The sequence below is a fragment of the Sinohyriopsis cumingii genome, chromosome 17, assembly GCF_028554795.1.
Source record: "Sinohyriopsis cumingii isolate HCF-2022 chromosome 17, ASM2855479v2, whole genome shotgun sequence".
Classification (NCBI taxonomy): domain Eukaryota; kingdom Metazoa; phylum Mollusca; class Bivalvia; order Unionida; family Unionidae; genus Sinohyriopsis; species Sinohyriopsis cumingii.
The window spans coordinates 85,796,206-85,823,332 of record NC_142977.1 but is presented as its reverse complement, the minus strand read 5'-3'; the positions used below and the strand labels follow the sequence as shown (position 1 = coordinate 85,823,332).

Genomic DNA, 27,127 nt, shown 5'->3' with positions numbered 1-27,127 from the left:
TCTGGGTAGATGCGGCAGGCTAGGGTCTGAAAGTGCGCCAAGGCAACATGGGCGAAAGGTATATTGATGAAAACCCTGTGACGATATAGCCATCTCTTTGAGGGGTGCATAAATAATATTTTCAAGATAACCACCTCGGTGGCCATATTTAGGGTTAGATCTTTTAATTTAGGACCAACTAGACTCCATAAAAACTCTTCTTATAAAAACCTACGCAAAAATGATTCTCCATTTAAAAAGATTAGTGAAAACAATAATTTTAAGATGCCAAATATTGGACATTAGACCAGCAAATTTTTTATTTTCGATCAACAGAATAATAAGAGCAGTCTTCTGGTGAAAATCCATTATTGATATGACATTCATTTGGAAGATATAGTAATAACAATATTTTCAAGATGGCTAATGTTGTGGACATATTGGACATCAGATTGAGACCATTTTCATGTAGGACCAATTACACATCATAAGAAGTCTTTAAGTAAAACCTCATGTTGATACAACAAACCATTCAGGAGGCATAGTGATGACATTAAGCAACTATTCAGGATGGCTGATGTTGTGGCCATATTGGACATCAGATAACACCATTTTTATGTACGGCCAAATATACATCATTAGTCATTTAGTGAAAATCGCTTGTTGATATGTGCATCCATTCTGAAGGAGTAGCGATAACATCATTATCAAGATGATACATTATGGCAGCCATATTGGATGTCTAAGCAGAAACCATTTTTAATCCCAATCAGCTTGACCATGGGATGACCTTGGGATGGATGTGTTGTAAATCTTTAAAGTAATCATCTAAGTAGTTTAGCAGTGATAACAAATTTGTGCTAATGGATGAATGATCGACAACAAACCATGCCAAAAGCTCTTCCCGTATGCAGCCATTAGAGCTAAAAACTATGACCTTAATATGCAACGAAATACATAAACCATTCTGTATAAATGCCAATCTAAAACTAAAGAAGACTATTATAATTACCATGAAATATGTTCAAAATATCTAATACAGCAACAAAGATAACTACGACACAGCAGTAATAAAGCTGTATAAAGTACTGGCATAGCAAAGATACATGGATTAATAAACAGTATCAATTTATAAGCAAAAACCATTGACTTAAGTATATATATTCAAGACACATGGATTAATAAACAGTATCAATTTATAAGCAAAATCATTGACTTAAGTATATATATTCAAGACACATGGATTAATAAACAGTATCAATTTATAAGCAAAATCATTGACTTAAGTATATATATTCAAGACACATGGATTAATAAACAGTATCAATTTATAAGCAAAAACCATTGACTTAAGTATATATATTCAAGACACATGGATTAATAAACAGTATCAATTTATAAGCAAAAACCATTGACTTGAGTATATATATTCAAGACACATGGATTAATGAACAGTATCAATTTATAAGCAAAAACCATTGACTTAAGTATATATATTCAAGACTTCATTCATACAGAAAATAAATTATAGTGGACAGCAAATATATACCAACAATGTCTGGTCATATACTGATCTATTAAATAAATATTTCTAAAACTTGTTCAAATATGCTTAATCAAGCGATGGCATGCTGATGATTTAAGTATAAGACTGAATGCTTACTGCATGTGCAACACATTTGATCAGCTACCTCTTTATGTTTTAGGATAGACTATCATTCTGCCACGAAACTAGTCAATATTCAGACTATCATTCTGCCACGAAACTAGTCAATATTCAGACTATCATTCTGCCACCAAACTAGTCAATATTCAGACTATCATTCTGCCACGAAACTAGTCAATATTCAGACTATCATTCTGCCACGAAACTAGTCAATATTCAGACTATCATTCTGCCACCAAACTAGTCAATATTCAGACAATCATTCTGCCACGAAACTAGTCAATATTCAGACTATCATTCTGCCACCAAACTAGTCAGTATTCAGACATCTAGAGCCTGAGACCTGAAGAGTGACTTATTTGAAATTAATTATGCATGACATTTATTTTCAGTGACGTATATGATAGGTGGATTTGGTACTATCAAATAAATAAAAATATGGCATTATTCATGATCAACAGAATTGTAAAGTCTTCATTATTATATTTTTGCCAGTTTAGCATAACTGAATATAATACTTTATGATAATAATGATGTAAAGTAAAGTAATATAAAAAATACCAATCATTGTCACATTATAATACCCCAGTCATTAACACATTCAAATATTCCAGTCACTATCACAGTCTAATATCCCAGTCATTATCACATTCTAACATCCCAAACACTGTCATATTCTAATATTCCATTCATTATCACATTCTAATATCCCAGTCATTATCACATTCTAACATCCCAATCATTATCACATTCTAATATCTCAGTCATTATCACATTCTAAAATCCCAAACATTGTCACATTCTAATATTCCAGTCTATCACATTCTAATATCCCAGTCATTATCACATTCTAACATCCCAATCATTATCACATTCTAATAATCCAGTCATTATCACATTCTAATATCCCAGCCATTATCACATTCTAATATAGCAGTAATTAACACATTCAAATATCCAAGTCATTATCACATAATATCCCAGTCATCATCACATTCTAATACAAGTCATTAAATAATTCTAAGTCTTTATCACATTCCATTATCCCAGTTATTAACACATTGTAATACCCAAGCCATTATCACATTCCAATATCCCAGTCATTACCACATTCAAATAATCCAGTCATTAACATATTCTAATATCCTAGTCAATATCACATTCTAATACCTTAGTCATTAACACATTCAAATGTTCCGGTCATTAACATATCCTAATACCCAAGTCATTAACACATTCTAATACATGTACCTAAGTAATCATCACATTATCCCAGTAATTAAAACACCATAATACCGCAGTCATTATCACATACTAATATCTTAGTCATTAACACATTCAAATGTTTCGGTCATTAACATATCCTAATACCCAAGTCATTAACACATTCTAATATATGTACCTAAGTAATCATCACATTATCCCAGTAATTAAAACACCATAATACCGCAGTCATTATCACATACTAATATCTTAGTCATTAACACATTCCAATACCCCAGTCATTATCACATTCTAATAACGTAGTTATTAACATATCCTAATACCCAAGTCATTAACACATTCTACTACCCAAGTAATTATCATCTTATTCCAGTAATTAAAACACTATAATACTGCAGTCATTATCACATTCGAATATCTTAGTCATTAACATATTCTAATACCTCAGTCATTATCACATTATAATAACGTATTAACACATTCTAATACTGCAGTCATTATCACATTCTAATATCCCTTTTGTTAACACATTCAAATATCCTAGTCATTATCATGTCCTAATATTTATGTCAAGATCATTATTATATTCCATTCATTATCACATTCTATTATCCCAGTTAATAATATATTCTAATATCCCAGCCATTATCACATTCTAATTCCCCAGTTACTATCACATACTGATTAATAAATAACATGAATTTAAAACAAACTGCTGAAGCACAAATGCACTGCATGAAAACAGCAACATGTTGGTGAAGTGAGTAAAGTGTCAAAGAAATACAAATAATGCACTACAATTTCAGAGTCTGTACCAATAAGACTGTGAAGCCATGATAGTAGCACTCCTGATGAACTATTTTGGCATTAACAGCTTTTAAGAAGAAAAATACAATTTGAAGAAAGCAAAGTGTTATCAGAAGAATGGAAAACTGGCCTGTCAAACGTACCTTTTACAAGTGTAAAACTAATAGTTTTGAAATTTCAAGTTCAGTGGCATTTACCTTTGATCTATCGATCAGAGCGTCAGCAGGGAGTTTGTTTGCTCATGTGTAACGGAACTCAGAAGGTGATGAAAACTGAGTGCAGGAAACTGGAGTATATATATCCTCTTTATGTTTTGAATAGAATCATGCTAGGTAAGACTCTTTTAGGACAGATATTTATAAAAAAATGAATATATATATATATATATATATATATATATATATATATATATATATATATATACACACACATAGTTGCCAGCCCTCACAAATTTGGTTTGAATTTCACGACTTTTTCAGCGATTCACGGATTCACGCCACAACCCAAAAGTTCACGAATTCTCCAATCCTCAATTATTTTAAATCTTTAATAAAATAACCGATTTCCCGTTAAGCGCTAGTCATGATATTCGCAGTTGCCGAAACGGTCCGGTACTGCTGGTCATGATATTAGTAGATCTACAGCCGATTTGTACAGTTGGCCCGGTAGAAAGCATTTTAGCCTATTTTAATCTATATGTATAAGAGTAGTTTTACAAATGCTTTTGAGAGAAATTGGGGCCTAACTGGAATTTTGCTCCGCGTATGCGTCACCAACACTGATTTGAGTTACCGTTCAGCATTGCATGTAAGATCTTGAAAATGTCTTCACCACCAAGGAAAAAGAAATGTATTACTCAAAAAGTGAAGTTTAATTTGGAATATATCAAAAATTGGCCGTGCATTCTGCCATTAAACATTGATATTCATCATGCTTTTTGCACTCTGTGTGCTATAGCAGAGACGATGTGAGGAAGGACGTCGGCTGCAAAAAACATGTAGAAGTTGGGAAAATTAAGAATTCGCAGATTTCAGCTCTGGAATATTTTAAACCATTGGTGGAAGACATGCATGCTACCAACGCTGAAGCATTATTTGTGAGTTTTCTTGCTGAACACAATCTACCTTTATCAGCTGAAGACCATGCTAAACATTTGTTCTGACAAATGTTCCCGGACTCGAAAATCGCTTCCAAATTTTCCTGTGGAAGAACCAAAAATGCTGCAGCTCCTGTGCATTCCTCGTAGCAACAGTGACAGCAAAAGAGTATTTTCTTTAGTGAGGAAAAATAAGACAGACTTTAGGGCCTCCTTAGCTGCAGAAAATTTGTCAGCAATTTTAGTCACCAAGATCAACCTGCAGGCAAGAAGTCGGAACTGTTTAGAAAACAAATTTACGATCAAGGAGTTGAGGAAGTTGAAGTCTGCCACAGTATCATATCTTGATAAATAAATATTTCTGCATATATGTAGTGTTTTAGTTTTATTTTGCGAACTTGATATAGTGTAGCATTGATGGTCAGAGTGGATGGAGTTACTGTCATGGTATTTTTCATGAATTCATGTCCAAATTCACGACTTTTTATCCCTATTTTCACTAATTGTGAGCCTGGAAGGTTGGCAGCTATGTATGTATGTATATATATATATATATATATATATATATATATATATATATATATATATACACACTCTCAAGTAAATGGTGTTGCAATGGTACTTAATCCACATTATTGAGCAAGTGCACACTACTGCATAGCTTTCAGTTCTATACCTCCTCCACTGTTATTTCATACTTTTAACCTTTTCGTATCTCTTGGTCAGGCATTTAGTTATCTCTTCATAAAGGACTTTACATTTTAGTCCAAAATTTGCTTCATCGACACGGTCAGGGTGATAATGGATTACCGCTTTCTGCAGACAGCGGTACTTCACCTGGAAATCATCCTCCTCAACTTTCTTTGTAAGTTCCAACCTATGCAAAGGATTTTTTGGAGGAAATGTCTCGTACAACCATGTCAGAAAAGTGTCATAGGGATCTTCTTCTCTGGCCTTCAGTAAGTTTAGTTCTGGTGCAAGCTCCTTCAAAAATGATTCCTTTTTCTTCTTCTCTTCCTCTTGCTCTTGCATCAGAGATTCTTGCTGGTATTTTTCAAGAATTTGAGTGCAGTTTTGATACCAGTCTGGAAGATAATGTACAAATAATATACCTTAAGCATGACATTTGCTAAGTTTCAAGTGAATAATGTATAATTGAACATTAGACTAAAGGGCATCTTTGCAATGTCAAGTTGTAAGATATACAGAGACAGAACTAATATCAACCGTGCACTCCCCAAAAAAGTCAGTTTTCCATGATCTGATTCTAGTTGAAAGCTTAATCATATACAAGCCATGTGAACTTTATCTTCTTCGTTCTTTTCTTGGCAATAAAAATGAATTATCTAAATTTCTTCTCTACTGTAAAGACAGGTAACTGAGGTATTGTGGTTAAAAATATATATCAAGGTAACCTGGCTTGCTTATTTATAAAGTCCAGAGAACTGCATAACTTTCTATGCAAAAAATAAGCTGAAAATAAGAATACACCTGAACTTTAAGAATTTTCCCTCACTATGCCATTCTGTTGATGACAAATGAAAAAGGAATCTTTTAGGTACTCAGAATACATGTACAAATGTAGTGGGGATATTAGTATAGGATGATGGAATGAGGAATGTTTTAATGTACTCGAAGGCCATCTTTGAAATACATGTACAAATATAGTGGCAATATTGGTAGATGACAACTGAATAAGGAATCTTTTTAGGTAGTCGATGCAAGTCTTTGAAATACAAGTGTACTGGGAATATCTTAAGTGGGGCAGAGTCAAAACAACGGACTTCATTACTACAGCAAGCATTTTACACACCCTTGTCTGCTTCTGCATCAAGGAAATTAAAATTAGTAATCAGGTAGTATATCTCCTAAGCTTCTGCAAGTAAATGAATAAATAATTTTATATAAGTTCTGTAAAATGTTTGCTTTTTAAACACAAAACCCCCAAGATATGCTGTAAAAAGTATTTGCTGACATCATTACCTTCACTAGTTACGTCCATGGGTCTGAGAGACTGTGCAAGTTCAATTGACTTTTTAAGATACTCCTTGGCCTTGAACTTGATCTTCAGTACTCTGTTATATACAGTGCCCAGCCTACTCAAAGAGATAGCTTCCAGTTTAATGTCTAGATCACGAGCTTGCAGAATAGAGTCTTTGTACCAGTCTATCACCTCCCACACCATGTCCATGTTTAGGAGCTCTTCATCCATCAGAATGGTTTGGAAAATGTTGTCACCTAAATAAAGAGGAAAAAGCTTAATATTGTCTGCAGCATGATCTACCCTTTCATTAGAATGTAAATCCTGACCATCTGGCACTTGCTTTCAAAATGATGATTGGGTTACAACCCATAGATCATGTTCAAAATCAAAAAGTAGTTCCAGAATTCTCTGCCTGAGTAGTAATATAATTCCAACACTCACTAAAGGGATTGTTATTATCCATCCGTGTTTTATTGAAATCATCCAAATAGCCTTTTTTGTCTCATAATGTAAACATATTAATTAAACAACAAAAGTTCAACCACTCTAATGGCGTAAGTATCAATTCAATCTAGATTTTAGGGAAAAAAAGGAGAAAAATCAGTGTAAAGTATCTAGTATCAATGCGTACATTGCGATCCTCTGGTTAAATGAATTGTTTTGGCTATGCCCAATACATTGTTCACTTTCATACCAGAAAGCAGGTTATTGTAGTGGCAGATGCAATTTTAATGAGAATGCTTCTGTAGGCTCTTTGATCAATACATTTAGAATAAATTACTCAACACTGACCATATTACCCCAAATTACTATGCACTGACCATATTACCCCAAATTACTCAACACTGACCATATTACCCTAAATTACTTAACATTGACTACATTAGCCCAAATTACTCAACACTGACCATATTACCCCTAATTACTCATCACTGACCATATTACTCCAAATTACTCAACATTGACCATATTACCTCAAATTACTCAACACTGATCATATTATCCCAAATTACTCAAAACTGACCATACTACCCCAAGTTACTTTGACCGTATTACCCCAAATTACTCAACACTGACCATATTATCTCAAATTACTCAAAACTGACTATACTACCTCAAATTACTCAACACTGACCATATTACCTCAAATTACTCAACACTAACCATATTATCCCAAATAATTCAAAACTGACTATACTACCCCAAATAACTCAACACTGACCAAATTACCCCAAATTACTCAACACTGACCATATTACCCCAATAACTCAACACTGACCATATTACCTCAAATTACTCAACACTGACCATATTACCCCAAATTACTCAACACTGACCATATTATCCCAAAAAATATTTTTTCTCTGTCTTTGGTACTGCTACATAAATTGAATAATAAATCAATTTATTCATTGCTGTTTCTGAAAATGAGCTTCAGGAACTGATGGTCTATGGCACTTTTGTAAGAGCCAAAGATATGTAGAGAACTAAATATAGTTATGGTTAAAAAAATGATATATAGAATCAACTACCTAGTGACAGTTATAACGCAACATAACGTTATATTTGTAAGGGTCCATATATCTAGTGACAGTTGCAACACTAAAAGCAACAGCTGTGTAGAACCAAATATTTAGTGACAGAACACTAAATACAGTAGCTTGATAGAACCGAATATCAAGTGACAGAGTGCTAATACAATTGCTACAGAGAACCAAGTATCTACAGACTGAACACTAATACTGATAAAACTGCTACACTAAATGAAATATCCACTGACCAAACACTAATACAATTACAGATACTACATAGAACCAAATATCCACTGACAAACACTCATACAATTGCTACTGAACACTCATACATTTGCTACTGAAAACTCATACACTTGCTATTGGACACTCATACAATAGCTACAGAACACTCAAACAATTGCTACTGAACACTCATACACTTACTACTGAGAACTCATACACTTGCTATTGGACACTCATACAATAGCTATAGAACACTCATACAATTGCTACTGAACACTCATAAAATAGCTCAGCTTTCCTGACTTATTAAAAACAAATACTAAAACTCAGGAAGTAAAGGAACTGTTTTTAGTGGATCAGGTGGTCAAGTACAGTATGCATAAGATGACAACAAACAGTGTTAAATAATGTAGTGTTGGGTTATTCAAGCTTTGGATTTTGAAACACAAGTAGTACCATAGAAAAGGTTCTCACATCTGCCATTCATGCCATTCTGGACGAGTTAGTTACATTCAACAGGCAGACAAAATCCAGTCCACATTTTAGTCTGGATGGCTTAGTCAGAACATTGAATCAAATTTTTAAGATAAAGTTAGTCTTGATATTTCATGTCTAACCTGTGGCTCTTGACTGCATGGCTTTTGCTATACAAGTATGCATGTTCACGTCTTCTTCGAGAATTCTAACTTCCTGCTGAATATTCTCCAGTCTGACTCCAACTCTTGCAGCCTCGTTCAGTGGGTAGTAACACTCCTTCATTTGGTAGAGGCAGTCCAAGTAGTTTCCAGCTTCAATTGCAGTTATACCAGACTGGAAATAAGGCAAGCAATATGGGCATATTATAAATGTACTTGTTCATGTGTTATTTGCTGTTACGTATTTCACATGAAGAGCACATCCACAAATATGTATAGCCACACATACACTTTTTGGGAATAAGGTTGATAAACTGTCACAATTAACGAAACTCGATCGCTGAGAAAATTACTGACATCTGGAAATCCTAAAGATCCTGGCTGTTCCAGTAAAACATACATGGTACATAGGGAAGACACTTGAATGTGAGGTACTCACCCATAGATGCAAGTTAGAATTTTCTTATCATTTTAATATTAACTCTGTGAAATCAAGGTACCCTGGCATACATTTTTTTTAAAAACTGCCATCCCTGGGCACTATGTAAGTTTAAATGGAACAGCCCTCAGCAGTATAAACAGTTTTGGTGAATTTAAACTCAAATGTTGAACAACTCTACAAGCAAAAATGGAAGCATTGAGATTGATAGACTTACAGTGTGAACAATAAGTTTTTATATATATATATATATATATATATATATATATATATATATATATATATATATATATATATATATATATATATGTATTATATGTATATATAATATATATGATGAAAATCAAACACGGGGATGGAAAGACAATTTAAATACCTCACCATTCATCCATGAACATCAGGCTAAGGTCACTTTTAACTAACATTCAACGTTTATCTCCTCACTTCAGGCCGCACATGTGTAAAGAAAGGGACTAGGGAGTTGTGCCTCGGTTGCCTTTCATCTTAATATGCTCATGCTTCTTATAAACATGAGACGCTTCATTATAAACTGTCATTTTTGAAACATGACAGACTCTTAGAATGTACATGCATGCATACATACATACATACATACATAGATAATACATACATACATACATACATACATAGATAATACATACATACATACATGGAAATGAATCCGCGCGATATCCAAGTAACAATCGGCCTGAATGTCGTTAGCAGGAATCATGTGAACGACTTCTTGAATTATTCTCGCCTTTTCTAATCTATCCTTTGCGGTGGACTCTACTAGACCAAGCATATCACCCCAACATGAGCGTAAGGAAGCCAGTATACTATCAATCCAAAGTTGGTTCTTGGTACTTTTGCCCATTCTGAAAGATTCGTTAAAATATTTTAATGATTCCTCAAAGTGAAATTTCACCATCAACCATTTCTCTCCTGCTTTCGAGCTGAATATAGCAAGTTTCCAATTGGTAAGAGCCAAGTTTTTCGAAGCTGATGCAGTTTCTGATTGACACGTGGAGCATGTACGAGACTTCTGATAGCAGTTTAGTGACTTTTGCAAACGGAGTATATTGACCACTGGACTCATATTCTCATCGACTGACTTATAGTGGTTATTTCCTTCTTCTCGCCACTTGTCTGCATCACTAGGCTTGCAAGAAGTCATGGTATGGTATGCGTCCTGTAATAATAATAACAATAATAATAATAGCAGTAGTAATAAGAATTAGACATGAGCAGAAAAGAAGAACGTACCCATACAACTTTTTAGATGTCTTACCGATCAGCCAATCATCTGACAGGCAGTCGCTACATTGTTCAATTGTAGTTCTCCAGAAAATCATTTCCACCCCACCCCACCATGTTTATATTTTATTTCCATTTATTTGCTTGCCTAATATATTGTTGATTTTTGCAGAACACTGTTATGAATGAAATCGATATCGAGATGCAGGAACCATAAAGGAATCATCCTGTCTACACGCCATTTCATTCTTCTGTGCTTTGTTCATACTCTTTTAAGAGAAAAGTTTTGTAAACCTTTGCCATAGCCCAGGAGTAAGTTAAGCGCTTTTCCAATGAACTTGTGCCTTTTAAGAGCTCTTCTTACCGTTTCTAATTTTTACCGAGTTCGAGTTATTTTTTGAATAACTGTGGATCTACACAACTATATCATTTTCTTGCAACATGCATAGTTCAGAAACCATTTAAAACATTTTAATGCAATTAAGTAGGAGCATGCTGTGCCAGTATTGGCCTTTTTCTTCAACTTCCATTTCTTTATGTACCCTATCGTTCACACTCATATCATTACTAATACAATGTCAGTTACTCCTGCCCAGTATGATTTAAAAGCCATAAAACATGCATGACCCTTTGCGATTCTGTCACTTTAAAAAAAACTTTCATAAGAAATCACAACAAATTCCTCAACATAACATACAGTATATCGTGTTCAACATCTCAACCATCGTATTGAACGATAGCTGACTAACACGATTCGGTCCGATTGGGGAAGATAGCTTATTCTAAAGTCTAAATCGCATTAACTGCAATTGGGACACCCGTATTGTGCTCACAGTTTGAAATATACTATTCTAGTTCATGCAGAGTCTGGAAGGCTTGGTTGGAATTACTGGGTCTTAGCAAATGTTTTGAGAGAAGCTTAACTTATTACACCAAGATCAGTAAATATTGGATTGATCACACAATAGACTTGATGAATGGCCTCCCATTCATCCTCATTTTATGACGGGATTTGGAGTGTAATGGGAGCATTACTGGATGTCATTTTCTTTGTCTTGTGGAAATGAACTAAAATTCATAAAGCATTCAGTAATTGGGAAGAATTTTCATTGTGGAGAGGGATATCATCAATGTCTGCCTCGTGTTTCCGAGGGAAAAAGAAAATTTCAGTGCTCCACATTTGGAAACGAAGTTATCAAACTTGTTAAGGCTGACATATAATGAAATCAGTTTAACCCAAGGAAAACCCCTTGTGAATTACTGGCAGTTTGTTAGAATTGTGTACATACCCTTCATTCTAAAATAAAAATGCAATGTTTGTGAAGGATAGAACCAATGTATTTTTCATAAATTCGTTGACTTTGATCATCGGTATTGACTTAGATCATCGGTATTATCTTCCGCGATATGTCAACGAACATGAAGAAGGGCTAGGCTGCGAGAAGCACAATAATAAGAAGTAAACGAAGAAGAAGAAGGAATGGGACTTTATTAACTTTATTGTTTTCAACTTTGAATCACCAGAAATCGGTACTCCTAGAGTTTGAAACGTGTGCATTCTGGAACCGCAATTAAGTCACTGCCGGAACCGTATAACATGTTCCAGGGTGGACAAGCAGAAACATTTCGTGGACCCAACATTTTCACAGATTTTGCTGAGTGTCTATCAGATTGCTAAGGGTTGTGGACTCCTGAACCAAAAGAATTTAGTGTCCGAAAACAAGCTACCTGTTGTGCCATCGCAAACATATCAAAGTTGTAAGTCATAGATATTCAACAAAAGTTTTGTATTGGTTACACTTCTAATGGGAGCCTCAAGACAAATGAATACAAAATGCCAAAACCAATGGAAAAAAGAAACCAGCCAATAGTAATGATTTGGAATACTTGCAAAACGTGTACGATTGTCCATGGACAAATATTAAACTTGTCATCTGAACAGAGACCTCAAAAATCTATATTAAATTTTGACTATGGAAGACCTTTACAATAGAACTTGCCCTCAATGTCAGAGCCTGAAAATGTGGTAGCACCAATAACATAGACTTCTGTAAAGTGATCCAACATTATAAAGCGTCATCAAAATTTAGAATTAAGGTTATTAGAACCTATACAAAATGGACATCCATACTAAATGCAAAGCAAACGGACTCGTACTAAACTATCGTTCCAGTCTGATGTGCTCAAACAAAATATAAAGTTAGAAAGAATTTTAAAAAATCTCAAAACCGCACACGATATTTCACATTTGTCATGTCAACAAGTCTTTAGTAAACCGTTTGAGAACGTATACCAAATAGTCTACAAGAGTGTGCCATTACACATTACAACGCTGTACGTACTGCCAATTATAAAATAGGAAGAGTAGAAGGGATCCGACCATTCTCTCCAGAAGCGTCAACATGAGAACAACCTTTCTGTACTGATGATTTTAATAGAAAAATAATGAGTGCATTGCTGTTCCCTGTGCCAATAAAAATGCAAGGTCTTGCGTCAATATCATTATCACTTAAGTAGAAGGCTGGTCCATCTCTATGCATTTCACATCCCATCCCAGAGGATAAAGTTGTCCAGTAATTTTGATAATAGACTGAATGCACTCAACGCAAAAATGACCAATACAGTTTCTGGGACGTACTCCCATATAACAAAATTCTACAAACGTGAATGTCAAGAACATAACAAATGGTATCTGCGATATAACTATCTTCACCAGACCTGTGCGAAAGTGCCCAAGGACTCTCATCATTTACAACTATCTTCACCATGCCGGTCCAGAAAATTGCCTAAGGTCTCGCACCATTTACATCTTCACCAGGTCAATACAGAAAGTGCCTAGGGACTCGCATAAATTAAAAACTATCTTCACCGGTTCAGTCCAGAAAGTGAATAATGGCTCGCACGATTTACAAGTATCTTCACCAGGCTGGTCCAGAAAGTGACTAACGACTTGCATAATTTAAAAACTATCTTCATCGGTCTGGTCAAGAAAGTGACTAAGGACTTGCATAATTTAAAAACTATCTTCACTGGTCCGGTCCAGAAAGTGACTAAGGACTTGCATAATTTCAAAACTATCTTCACCGGTCCGGTCCAGAAAGTGACTAAGGACTTGCATAATTTAAAAACTATCTTCACCGGTCCGGTCCAGAAAGTGCCTAAAGACTCGCACCATCTACACTGCAAAAAAGGATAAACTGGATATCATTGGTATTTGAAAGGAACAAGTATTCTGATAATCTACTTCGACAGCACGAAATTATGACAAGAAATTATTCAAACTCCTAAACAAACAGCGTTTCTTTATATATAAAAAATCGTATAGAAAAGCGTGAAGGATTCACGCCACTCACAAATCCGAATGTTGGTACTGTTCCTAAAAATAAATTATCTTGAAAGATGTTGAAGTCGACTTTCTGAGGAGTTATTATTAACTCGCATGTAAGATGAGATCCATATTGAAAGAAAACAAAGCGAGAGACAATGAGACACAAGAGATTAAACGGGATTTACGAACTTTATTAGAAAAATGGCTGATATCAAACAAAAAAATAATAAATATAAGAAACAATATGTAGTATATCAAACAAAAAAATAATAAATATAAGAAACAATATGTAGTTCATAAAAACAAACTATACAAATAAAGATATTACTTAAGCGACAAAATAAAATAATAATATCACACTATTTTCATTGATAATTTCAAAGAATTGCTTTATTTTGTAAGGGTCAAATTAAATCAATGATTATATCCATTCTTAGTCCAATTTAAACTAACACTGAGAAAATAAACCAAACTTGTTTTTAGTGCAATCCTTAAGAATGGGATTACCAGTCTCCATTACATTTTTGCAAAGACAACAATAAGTACTACTAATGTTTCCTAATTAACAAGATAAAAATGTGACCAGAACTCTGTAAAAATGTCAACTAGTACTTATTTAATTTGGGATATGTTTTTGGTATCATCTCTCTGTCTCTCTCTGTGTCTTTCTCTCTCTCTATCTATCAAGAACTACATGCAAACGCTTGCTAAATATTACTGTAAATTTTTATGTCAGGTTTATGATATTCCAGGGAGATTAAACATAATTCAGTGAATGATAAATTTTCTAAAGTCTTATCTAGATTTGGGATTTATCTGTCAAATTTTCTTATTAAAGCCAAGAGTCATATTCACGTACAAAACCATTAAAGTTCAAAATTCCCTTCTCAACAAATGCGTATAAAATATACTCATATTTGCAATTTAAAGTCTATTCTACCAAACTGTTATCTGTAGATTATCTTCCTTGGTAAACCCTTCAAATGTGCCTAACACATGGGTATAGGATGTTTGTTTGGTACACCCTTCAAATGTGCCTAACACATGGGGTATAGGATGTTTGTTTGGTACACACTTCAAATGTGCCTAACACATGGGTATAGTATGTTTGTTTGGTACACACTTCAAATGTGTCTAACACATGGGTATAGGATGTTTGTTTGAAATGATATTCAGTTTATCCTTTTTTGCAGTGTAAATGGTTCGGGTCCTAAGCTGCAGAAACATTCATCTAACATCTATTGAGTCGTTTGCCAAATTAGTTTTGAAAACATACTCCCAAAAAAATAAACAAAAGTTCTGATATACGGGAGGGAAGTTAGCAAGATAAATTCTTTTATTATTTCGATTCATATGTTAAATTGAATCTTTAAAGGAGTACACTGTAATCACAATCAGGCTTCCTTCCCTGTAATAGCTGCAATCATTTTTCTTTTGACTTTGTCTCTACATTCAATTCGGACATAGTTAAAGGAAAATGAATTTCAGTTTTGGAGTATATTTCTGGCAATAATGTAATGTAAGTAATGTATTAGTTATCTAGTTATTGTCAAAAGTGTTGGTACTGCTATCTCTCCACATTGTGCAAATTTTTTTTCTAAACCATTGGAACAGTAAATGTTATATTACTTCAATTCTATGATCATCAATTATCTTGTTTGTATCATCAAAATTCAATGAAACAGTTTCATACAAAAACCACAAACTTTAAAACCTTTTTATTTCCAATTATAAAACTGGAGGAAATAATAATAATAATAATAATAATAATAATAATCAACAGCAAAGTGCACAGGTTGCTATGTGTCATTTACCATTTCACATTCTCTACTTGTATGTACGTAACAAAGTACCAACCATTCCTTCAACAGTCATGACAACTGAATGGGAAATATGCATTTTATGAAGAAAAAAGTGAAAGAAAATTGTAACAACATATTAACAGAGCTGATGGAAAATAATGTTTTAGCTAGAGCTTCATTAGTTTATAGCTGGCATGAAAGTAAGCTTAGTATTGAAAATGTCTTGATGATGTAATCATGTGTGGGTTTAGGTACATCATTATATTCAAAATAAATGGATGCAAATTTGTGTTTCTCATTTCATCAAATGCTGTTTCATAAAAGTTGTACTTTGTCAACCAATCCGACAATTTGCTAAAATGTTTGATATTGTTTGAAATCTTTTCATAATTATCATTGACAATGACAATGATTCAGTTAAAAACAATATCAACGACTTTATCATCATGCATTTCTTTTTATAGAAAAGTGGGGATTATCCTACAACATTAAAGACACAAACTTGAAATTCTGGAATATGACAGGGGGTAGTCTTTAGTGTTTTCAAATGGGTGATTAATATATCTACAAAAATCAAATTATTTAAAGTATTTTAGATGGAACTCTTAAGTTGGTTAGTGCAATTTTTAATGGCAGGGCTATGAAATATGCACTGGGCTTATGGGTTAAACTCTCTGATTTTGCCCAGGGATAGTCCATGTGGGTATGCTTCTCCAGCGTAACAATTTGGAAACTGTTGAGATCCCCAGTCAACAAGCATATATGGATCAGAAGGATACGAAACAGAACTAGACATACTGCCATGTCTAATACATAACTAGACATACTGCCATGTCTAGACATACTGCCATGTCTAATACAGAACTACACATACTGCCATGTCTAATACAGAACTACACATACTGCCATGTCTAATACAAAACTAGACATACTGCCATGTCTAATACAGAACTAGACATACTGCCATGTCTAATACAGAACTAGACATACTGCCATGTCTAATACAGAACAAGACATACTGCCATGTCTAATACAGAACAAGACATACTGCCATGTCTAATACAGAACTAGACATACTGCCATGTCTAATACAGAACTACACATACTGCCATGTCTAATACAGAACTAGACATACTGACATGACTAATACAGAACTAGACATACTGCCATGTCTAATACAGAACAAGACATACTGCCATGTCTAACACAAAACTAGACATACTGCCATGTCTAATACAGAACTAGACATACTGCCATGTCTAATAAAAAACTAGACATACTGCCATGTCTAATACAGAACTAGACATACTGCCATGTCTAATACAGAACAAGACATACTGCCATGTCTAATACAGAACAAGACATACTGCCATGTCTAATACAGAACAAGACATACTGCCATGTCTAATACAGAACTAGACATACTGCCATGTCTAATACAGAACAAGACATACTGCCATGTCTAATACAGAACTAGACATACTGCCATGTCTAATACAGAACTAGACATACTGCCATGTCTAAAACATAACTAGACATACTGCCATGTCTAATACAGAACTAGACATACTGCCACGTCTAACACATAACTAGACATACTGCCATGTCTAATACAGAACTAGACATACTGCCACGTCTAATACAAAACTAGACATACTGCCATGTCTAATACAGAACTAGACATACTGCCATGTCTAATACAGAACTAGACATACTGCCATGTCTAATACAGAACTAGACATATTGCCATGTCTAACACAGAACAAGACATACTGCCATGTCTAATACAGAACAAGACATACTGCCATGTCTAATACAGAACTAGACATACTGCCATGTCTAATACAGAACTACACATACTGCCATGTCTAATACAGAACTAGACATACTGCCATGACTAATACAGAACTAGACATACTGCCATGTCTAATACAGAACAAGACATACTGCCATGTCTAACACAAAACTAGACATACTGCCACGTCTAATACAGAACTAGACATACTGCCATGTCTAATACAGAACTAGACATACTGCCATGTCTAATACATAACTAGACATACTGCCATATCTAATACAAAACTAGACATACTGCCATGTCTAATACAAAACTAGACATACTGCCATGTCTAATACAGAACTAGACATACTGCCATGTCTAATAAAAAACAAGACATACTGCCATGTCTAATACAGAACAAGACATACTGCCATGTCTAATACAGAACAAGACATACTGCCATGTCTAACACAGAACAAGATATACTGCCATGTCTAATACAGAACAAGACATACTGCCATGTCTAATACAGAACTACACATACTGCCATGTCTAATACAGAACTAGACATACTGCCATGTCTAATACAGAACTAGACATACTGCCACGTCTAATACATAACTAGACATACTGCCATGTCTAATACAGAACTAGACATACTGCCACGTCTAATACATAACTAGACATACTGCCATGTCTAATACAGAACTAGACATACTGCCACGTCTAATACAAAACTAGACATACTGCCATGTCTAATACATAACAAGACATACTGCCATGTCTAATACAGAACTAGACATACTGCCATGTCTAATACAGAACTAGACATATTGCCATGTCTAACACAGAACAAGACATACTGCCATGTCTAATACAGAACTAGACATACTGCCATGTCTAATACAGAACTAGACATACTGCCATGTCTAATACAAAACTAGACATACTGCCATGTCTAATACAGAACTAGACATACTGCCATGTCTAATACAGAACTAGACATACTGCCATGAGTAATACAGAACTAGACATACTGCCATGTCTAATACATAACTAGACATACTGCCATGTCTAATAAAGAACTAGACATACTGCCATGTCTAATACAGAACTAGATATACTGCCATGTCTAATACAGAACTAGACACACTGCCATGTCTAATACATAACTAGACACACTGCCATGTCTAATACAAAACTAGACATACTGCCATGTCTAATACAGAACAAGACATACTGCCATGTCTAATACAGAACTAGACATACTGCGATGTCTAATACAGAACAAGACATACTGCCATGTCTAATCCAAAACTAGACATACTGCCATGTCTAATACAGAACTAGACATACTGCCATGTCTAATACAAAACTAGACATACTGCCATGTCTAATACAGAACAAGACATACTGCCATGTCTAATACAGAACTAGACATACTGCCATGTCTAATACAGAACAAGACATACTGCCATGTCTAATACAGAACAAGACATACTGCCATGTCTAATACAGAACAAGACATACTGCCATGTCTAACACAGAACTAGACATACTGCCATGTCTAATACAGAACTAGACATACTGCCATATCTAATAAGACCGTGGGTGCTAGTCACTAGGTTGTGGACTTGCCCCTGAGTCAATGCTTGGAAACAGTTCAGATCCACACTTTGAACCACATATTGTGTTATAAGTCTATGCTCTTAAAAATAAATAACAGATAAGAATGAAAGACAACACTTTGTAAAATTTAATAAATAATTTATTTCCATAGAATACAAAGTGAAAATGAGAAAAAAGAACTTAAGCATTGCGAATTAAATCCCACAATAATCCAAGAATTATAAACACAAGTACTAATAATGAAAAGTCCTGAATAAAACTCAGTTCAAGTCCCAAAGAGATCCAAAACTGAAGGCGATGACATGTCTGTTATAGTCTACAAAGAGCCGATGTGTCAACAGTCTCTTGTTGAATCACATAAATATTATTTCAGGTTTGAATTCAGTATAAATTCCAGTGAATGTCTTTATCCAAGAGTTTTATCAGAGAACTTTTGTATTTCCAGAGAAAATAATCATTTGAAATCAATAATTTGAAGAAAATAAAATTCAGCCCAAACTGGCCATAACAAAATACAACTTGAAGGTGCTAGATGTTAAAGCACAAATGGCTAAATCATCACAATCACAATGCTCTGCTTAATCTCAGGTCACAATTAGCATTGTCTAAAACAAACCATTACCTAATGGAAAATAACATTCTAGAATGAGCTAAGAGCCTTGTTTATTGACAACATAATAACCTGTAAAATTCATTTAGGAATCTCTGAAATCCCTGACCCAAATCAAGATATTTATTTCTTCTTGTTTGCATGAATAAAAATCTCGATATTGAGCTCATATACATAGAGAATAATTTACCAGTAGCTATATATTAGTTGTTGACAAAAATGAATTGAAAAAAAGAAAAAAAGTCAATCAGGTCAAGCAGAAATGAACTCAATTTTGGAAAAGGTGAAGTCCAGCATACAATTTTACATTACAATAGCATGTAATAAAATAAAATTAAACTAACAAACAAACAACTAAATTAAATATACATAACAAATGGATGATGGACATGAGAAGAAATCAGACAAATTTCCAGTACAGACCCTGAGGAAGGAGACTTGTTCTTGGGTCATCACTTGGAAACTACTGAATTCCCCAGCCTATAACTATATATACAGTAGGTTTAAAAGAAAAGAGGAAACAAAATTAGACATATGACCAGACCCTGCGATACTGTGCCTGGGAACTTGTCCTGGCCCATAACATTGAAATTATTAAGATAACCATCCTAGAACTATATATATACACATTTAATGGGCATTCACACACGCACATCTAAATTACAATTTGACACTGAAAGAAATAACTATATATGGGTAAGCATTTTTAGACCAATTCTATTTCTGTCAGCTTCCAAAGAAACCATCAAAACTATTATATAAAGATAGTTAGCTCTTCTGAACTAATATTGATAATTTGTACATATGTGCTACAACAGGCTTAATACAGTACATTTTGTTTACTCACATCTTATCCTTCATCTTGCTTTATAAGAGTCTTAATTTTATCATCACTGAATTTCTCAAAATGAATTTGGAAAAATCTTAGGAATACATTTCAACATGTTATTGGTTATAAATATTTAGTTTTAAAACAAAATAGCAGGCTAGATGGATATTCTTCACTATCAAAGACAAAAGTTTACAAGGATATAAACAATCAACAACTTCAGTGAGTCAGATGGTGGTCTTTGATTGGTTGAATGCCAGTAATGACATCAGTGTGCAATTACCAATAACTGGATATAATTTGCTCTTTTTCCACAAATTAGAGAGAGATTTTGTAAAAGCTATATGAAGGCTAGAAAGTTTTAGTTTTGGTTTTAAAATAATCCAAATAGTCCATTCCTCCCCCCTGAAAACTAAATGGCAAGTCATGGAGTTTAATGCAAAAGAGGGTGAAAATCTTTGAAGCAAGTATAACCTGCAGATTACTATGTTTATTTTACTGTTATTTCAATGTAAGAAATATATATATACACCTTGATAATTCTCTTTACTTCTTGAAAAGGAGTCAAGAGTTTCGACCCTGTGCAAAATATGTCCGTTTATTGCATCATGCCATTATGATAACGGTATAATGGTATATCGTATTTACCTTGTCCATTTATGTCGATGGATCCACGTCTGTCGATCCATCAAACATAAACTATGATAAAACTCCTATAAAGCTTAATTTATTAACATCAAACTTGCCCTATGTGTGAAACAGATAGAGGGCTCATCCTTTTATTACAAGAGAGAGAGAGAGAGAGATAGATTACACGTAAACTTTCAACCCCTAACACTGAGTGAGAGGACCCCGATGATCCAATTAAACAACACACTGCTGGCTTTATCCACTGCTCTAAAACTGCATATTAAAACTACAGTTCTTTAACCAGTGTATATTGCTATGCATTAAAACTATAGTCTGATAATACAAACCCGTTTGTTTGTACCCGCTATCGATTTAAATAACAGAAACATGTAATGTGATAAAAAGTGCAAGGAACTTAGTCAATTCATTCCTTGATTTATAGTTTTCTAACCTGACTGAGTAGATTGGCCCTAACACCGGTCATCTTATGCGCGTTTCGTGCTTAACGGAAGTTTTCAGTGCAATAGACGGACATGCTCGGATCCATTTCCAGTTTCTGGACAAGTCCATTTTCAGCAAAGGGGTGTATTAGGCTACAGATGTACATACACAAGTCATCTGTTTATTTACAATGTCGGCGCCGTGTTAGTATGGGATGTCCGTTCAGCATGAAATGATGCATGACATGCCAGCATTAGTGCCATTCTGGTCAGTCAGGTTAGAAATTATAAATCAATGATGCAATTGACTTAGTTCTGTGCACTCTTTATCACAATAAACGTTTGCATTTTTTGTTTTTTTTTTAAAAATATATTTTTTTTATTAGTATTTTTTTAAATACAAACAAATGATGCAATTGACTTAGTTCTGTGCAATCTTTATCACAATAAACGTTCGCATTTTTTGTTTTTTTTTTAAATATATTTTTTTATTAGTTTTTTTTTTAAAATACAAACAAACGGGTTTTTATTATCAGACTAGTTCATCCCATACTGGCCGCCATGTATAGCCTATCGCGTGCTGAAAAATGGCGTTAAACCCTACAACAACAACAACAACATCATCCCATCGGCGACACCAGTACATCGTCTTTTATTATCACATGTGAACCTCAGGTTCTTGATGCGAGCTTGATGTTGAGAAAAACCCCCACAATAATCTATAATATATTATGATAGAGAGGGCCCCATGTAAGAATGGGTCATGGGGGTAATCTAAGGTATTTTTGTCACTTTGTATGATATTTTCCTTCAGATTATTATTTTTTCTTTCTCAACATCAAGCTCGCGTCAAGCACCTGTGATGTGAACTTCCACTCTCATTCCGTTAACTATTTTCATGTATCACGTGATCATAATAGCGTAGTCAAGCTCTATTTTTAGACGAGGAAACCCCTACGTATGTTTGGCTGTCTTCAATTGCAATTTTCTGCATTTTTAGATTGAACATGAGCTTACTTTTTAATTTTTTTCTTCGACATTTCAAATAAATAAATAAAAAAAAGCAAGGTTAATTTTTGAAAATATAAGTAGTAGAGCCCCTTAACGAAGCCGATGTTTTTATTCACTGCTGAAATGAATCCGTGGAGGGCAACTTCCAAGAATCACGTTACAGTGTCATTATGTATAAGAACTTGCAAAGAGACCAATTATGACATGCTTCTTAAAGTTTCATTAAAAGCCATAATAAATTAATAAATGCTGATGTATTAGAATTAGATAAATAATAATGTCATTAGCATTAAACTTTCGATTTCCGCTTGTAAAGCATGCCTTCGATTTGCAAGAGCATGTATTGCATTGTTCTTGGATGTATTGTGAAAATATTGTCACCTACCACTCGCATCAAATGATGTTGCCGTTTCCACAGGTAGTTCCTAATGTAACTTGGAAATTCCAATTCGTGAACTAATCTTATTGTGTTTTTATGGTGTCTGTATACCTGCCATGTCGGCCTATTCTGCGCGTCGGGTAATTCTGCGCAACGATACGTCATTTCTGTAAACATTGGATCACGTGCTATTTTGGTTCAAAAATCCATTTTGTATCCGGAAAGAAGAATCGTACATTAATTTTGAAAAGTGATATTCAAAAAGTGTACAAAAAATATCCCACATTTAGACTCGAAATGCACATAAAAATGTGATTTCTAACTGGCAACGTGAAGACCCATTCCATGACCTTAAACCTGTAACCCAGAAAATTTAATTTACTATGCATCTTTTAGAATCATACAAATAAATACATTATATAAAAGATAGAAATGTGTACCTTAAAACAAAACTGTATTTTGATCCAAGTTTCAAATTTTGCAAGAAGTTGTCCCACACGTACAAAAGCGTCTGCTACCCAACGTGTCTACTTGCCGCTAAACATAAATTCTTAACAAATTCACCGGCTTATAGTCTGTTTCTAAATTCTGTAGTAATTTTTCCCAATCAAGAAGACGTTGTAAACACATTACATCATATTCATTGTTGTTTCTCTTCCGCGTAATAGCTTATTTTTCATAAAATGTTGAACTTTCCTAACATTTTTACAAGATCAGTTTAGTTACCCTAATATCTCTTGCCATTTATTGGCATTTGTATGTTGAATTTTGTAAAACTAGCTATAAACCTGACCTAATTACTCGAATGAACTGCTTACAAAGACAGTCCTAAGTAATACATTTCATTTTTATAGCACGATAGATAAATATTACATCTTTTCAAATATTTGCACAGAATAGGCCGACATATCGAGAGTCAGGAAAACGGGGAGGGGGTGGGGTATCCTCTGTGTTCAAAATTAATATTAATCTGAACAGAATAAAATGGTGACAATTGCACCTTTTCAAATGGTAAGCATTGCTGTATTTTATTTTTGTCAATCGCTTGAATTCGGTATGCGTTTTGCTTCAGTATTGGAAACGAAAACCTTAGGTGCGCAGAAATGCCTGACAGCAGTGAATGTATATGGAATCGGTTCACAATTAATACTTCCAGTTCAGTACCCACAAATGTAGTTCTAGTCTATTTTTAGAAAAAAAATTTCCTCTCACATTTGGATGGTGATAGAAGAGTTTTATTTATGCATTTTTGGTAGGGATTTAAAGGTAACTGTTCATTCTTGATAATATGAGCCCAGGGTGTTGTTGTATGTGTGTATTTTGGCAACAGTGCACAGTGAGTAATAAGGCCCTGGTGATGATCCGGAAGTGAAATCTGTGTTCTGTTTACATGCTGCTATGTTGACAGTTCAGCATCTAAAAAAAGAGCAGGTCAACCTTTGACAAGAACTTCACCGTGAAGTCGTCTTTGAAGGTATTTTAGATTAACATATGATTTGTATTGATTGTCACACAGTGGAAAGGTCAGTACTGAGAAACAAATGTAGAGAACATATAGTAAAATTAATTGTGTCCTATGTCCTGTCAGGGAAGCATTGATTCAACTTTAAATTGCTATAGATTTTTATTGTTGTTGTTGTAGGGTTTAACGCCATTTTTCAGCACAATTATTATGTGATTATGATTTGAATTTTTTGCGTAGCTTTAACAATTTTTCAGTCATATCACTACAATGTCTGCAGTGTGGCAGTTTATAGTGATGTTTAGCACTGGGACATCATGCCGCAGACATGTAGCATGATGTCCCACCCAGTCACATTATCCTGACACCGGGCCGACCAGTCCTAACACTAACCTCTTAATGCTGAGTGCCAAGCGAGGCAGCTGTTAGTATAATTTTTGTAAGTCTTTGATATGACTCGGCCGGGGATTGAACCCACGACCTCCTGCATCCGAGGCGGACGCTCTAACCACTAGGCCACTGGAGCGCTTTTTCAGCACAAGATAGGCTATACATGGCAGCCAGTATAACTGGTGGAGGAAGAACCCTGGAAAACCCAGGGAAGAACCACCGACCCACAAGAAGCTACAGGCAGGCTTTCCCACGTACCCATGCTAGCCGAGCCTTGGACTCGAACCCACGCAGACAGAGGTGAGATGGCAGTGATCCGGAACGGTGAGCGCTTAGACCACTCGGCCACTCGGGGCCCCTATACATTTTTATTATTAATGATAGACACATGATATTTTCTCATCATGTGTATACTGACTGTAGCAAACAGAAAATATAATTAAAATGTTTAAAAAAATCACTTTAACAAAAATTAATTTTAGAAAATTAAAAAATTATATAAAAAAATTCCCTATAAATTTACAGAAATGGTATCTGTTGGAGATGACACTCATTATTATTTGCAGCAATGTATTCCTACACCATATAGAAGTTGTAATGGAGGATTTTTTTCAAAGCCTGTCAGCAAAATTTGTATTGAATTCTGTAGTAGCACATAATAGTGTTTGTAAAATATGGACAGGAAATGTAACAGCCAATGGATTATATGGCCTATTGTCATATAAGGATCCTGTGACAAACACATGGAAGAAAAACATGTTCACAGACTGGCACTGATGGTGAAGCTGAGAAGTCTGACCATACCAAAGGAGCTAGATGCATCCCATTTATGCCATAATAGTTTGTGTGTGAATGTGGATCATCTGGTTCTAGAGCGTTATTCCTTAATAATAATAGACAGTATTGCAAAGGTTATGGTCATAGCATTGGCCATGGTGACTATCCAGACTGCATGATAAAGTTGAAATTGTAATATGGAATAAATTCAGGTATCATGATATATCCTTTACACCCACCCACATCCATATCAATGTATGTCTGGCATGGAAGGAAGGATGGATGGATGTGTTGAGTAACAAGGAGAAAGGAAAGAGTGTGGTCTTTATTTTAGATGACCATGCTGGTATGACAGTGCTTTCTTAAATACATTCCTTCCTTCCCTTCCTTCCTTTCATTCATTCATTCATTCATTCATTCATTCATTCATTCATTCATTCAGCTAGTCTACTAAGTCATGTCTTGTCATGTCATGGTATTTTAATTTTGATTTTTTTAATCTTTATTTATTTTGTTTTCTAATTTCTTTATTTGTGTCTTCATATTCAGAGAAAACTGTTTTGACCTCTCCTTAGGTCTCATCAGGCGGTAGTAAGTAACACAACTGCACATAACATGCGTAATTGTGTTACCTACGGATTTCCCCTCTACAGTTTTCCCTCCCTTCTGTACAATGTGTTCTTCATGGTGTATTTGAGCACTTTCATTTTGCACATGGAATTAAGATAACCTTTTCTGTCTGCAGTGTCCATTGGCTCCTGCTAAACCTTTGCATAAGATTGATCGCCCTTGGTATCTAGCAGTCCTTTGCAGTAGTCAGACTTCCTATTGCCTTGCTGTGTCCTGTACCTCAGATGGGCCTGTATCATATTTCCTTGTCTTGCTAGAATACGTTTCCTGGTTTGGGGATGCTTTTGATACAACTGATGGTAAGTGCAGTCTTTATCCATTGTCTCCAGTGATCTCAGAGTCCTTGTTGAAAGTTTACCTCCCAAGTGTGTCACTTTTATTTTCAGTGATGATCCCAGGCTGTTATTGAGTCTGTGTATTGCTGAATGCACTCTTGCCTCAAAGTTTCTGGAATAGTTCACATTTTTAGGTAATGAAACACTGATTGATCTGTTCACTGCCTCACATTTCTGTGTGTTTGTGTTCAGTCGCAATCTTTCTACACATCACAGGAGAGTTTCATTTTCAGAACTTCTAGCAGGATGTT

General features: G+C 34.7%; 1 protein-coding gene across 2 annotated transcripts; it reads right to left on the bottom strand.

Moving 5' to 3' along the window:
• Positions 1 to 272: 272 nt before the first annotated feature.
• On the bottom strand, positions 273 to 23,817 carry LOC149779364 (uncharacterized). 2 transcript variants are annotated; one of them, XM_089939989.1, is made up of 5 exons: positions 23,723 to 23,817; positions 10,258 to 10,779; positions 9,131 to 9,323; positions 6,756 to 7,010; positions 273 to 5,857 (listed from the first exon to the last, which is right to left on the bottom strand). In XM_089939989.1, the coding sequence occupies exons 2-5, from the start codon at positions 10,762 to 10,764 to the stop codon at positions 5,460 to 5,462; spliced, it is 1,353 nt and encodes a 450-aa protein (XP_089796115.1). In that variant the 5' UTR covers positions 10,765 to 10,779; positions 23,723 to 23,817; the 3' UTR covers positions 273 to 5,459. The 2 variants fall into 2 exon arrangements, with proteins under 2 accessions (XP_089796115.1, XP_089796114.1); XM_089939988.1 differs by lacking the exon at positions 23,723 to 23,817 and adding an exon at positions 23,289 to 23,414.
• Between the last annotated feature and the right edge of the window lie 3,310 nt (positions 23,818 to 27,127).

Coding starts and splice junctions, on each gene's coding strand:
- LOC149779364 (XM_089939988.1), bottom strand. Junction 7,011..9,130: donor CATGCAGTCAAGAGCCACAG/GTTAGACATGAA, acceptor CTCTTTATTTAG/GTGACAACATTTTCCAAACC. Junction 5,858..6,755: donor CATGGACGTAACTAGTGAAG/GTAATGATGTCA, acceptor ATTATCTTCCAG/ACTGGTATCAAAACTGCACT.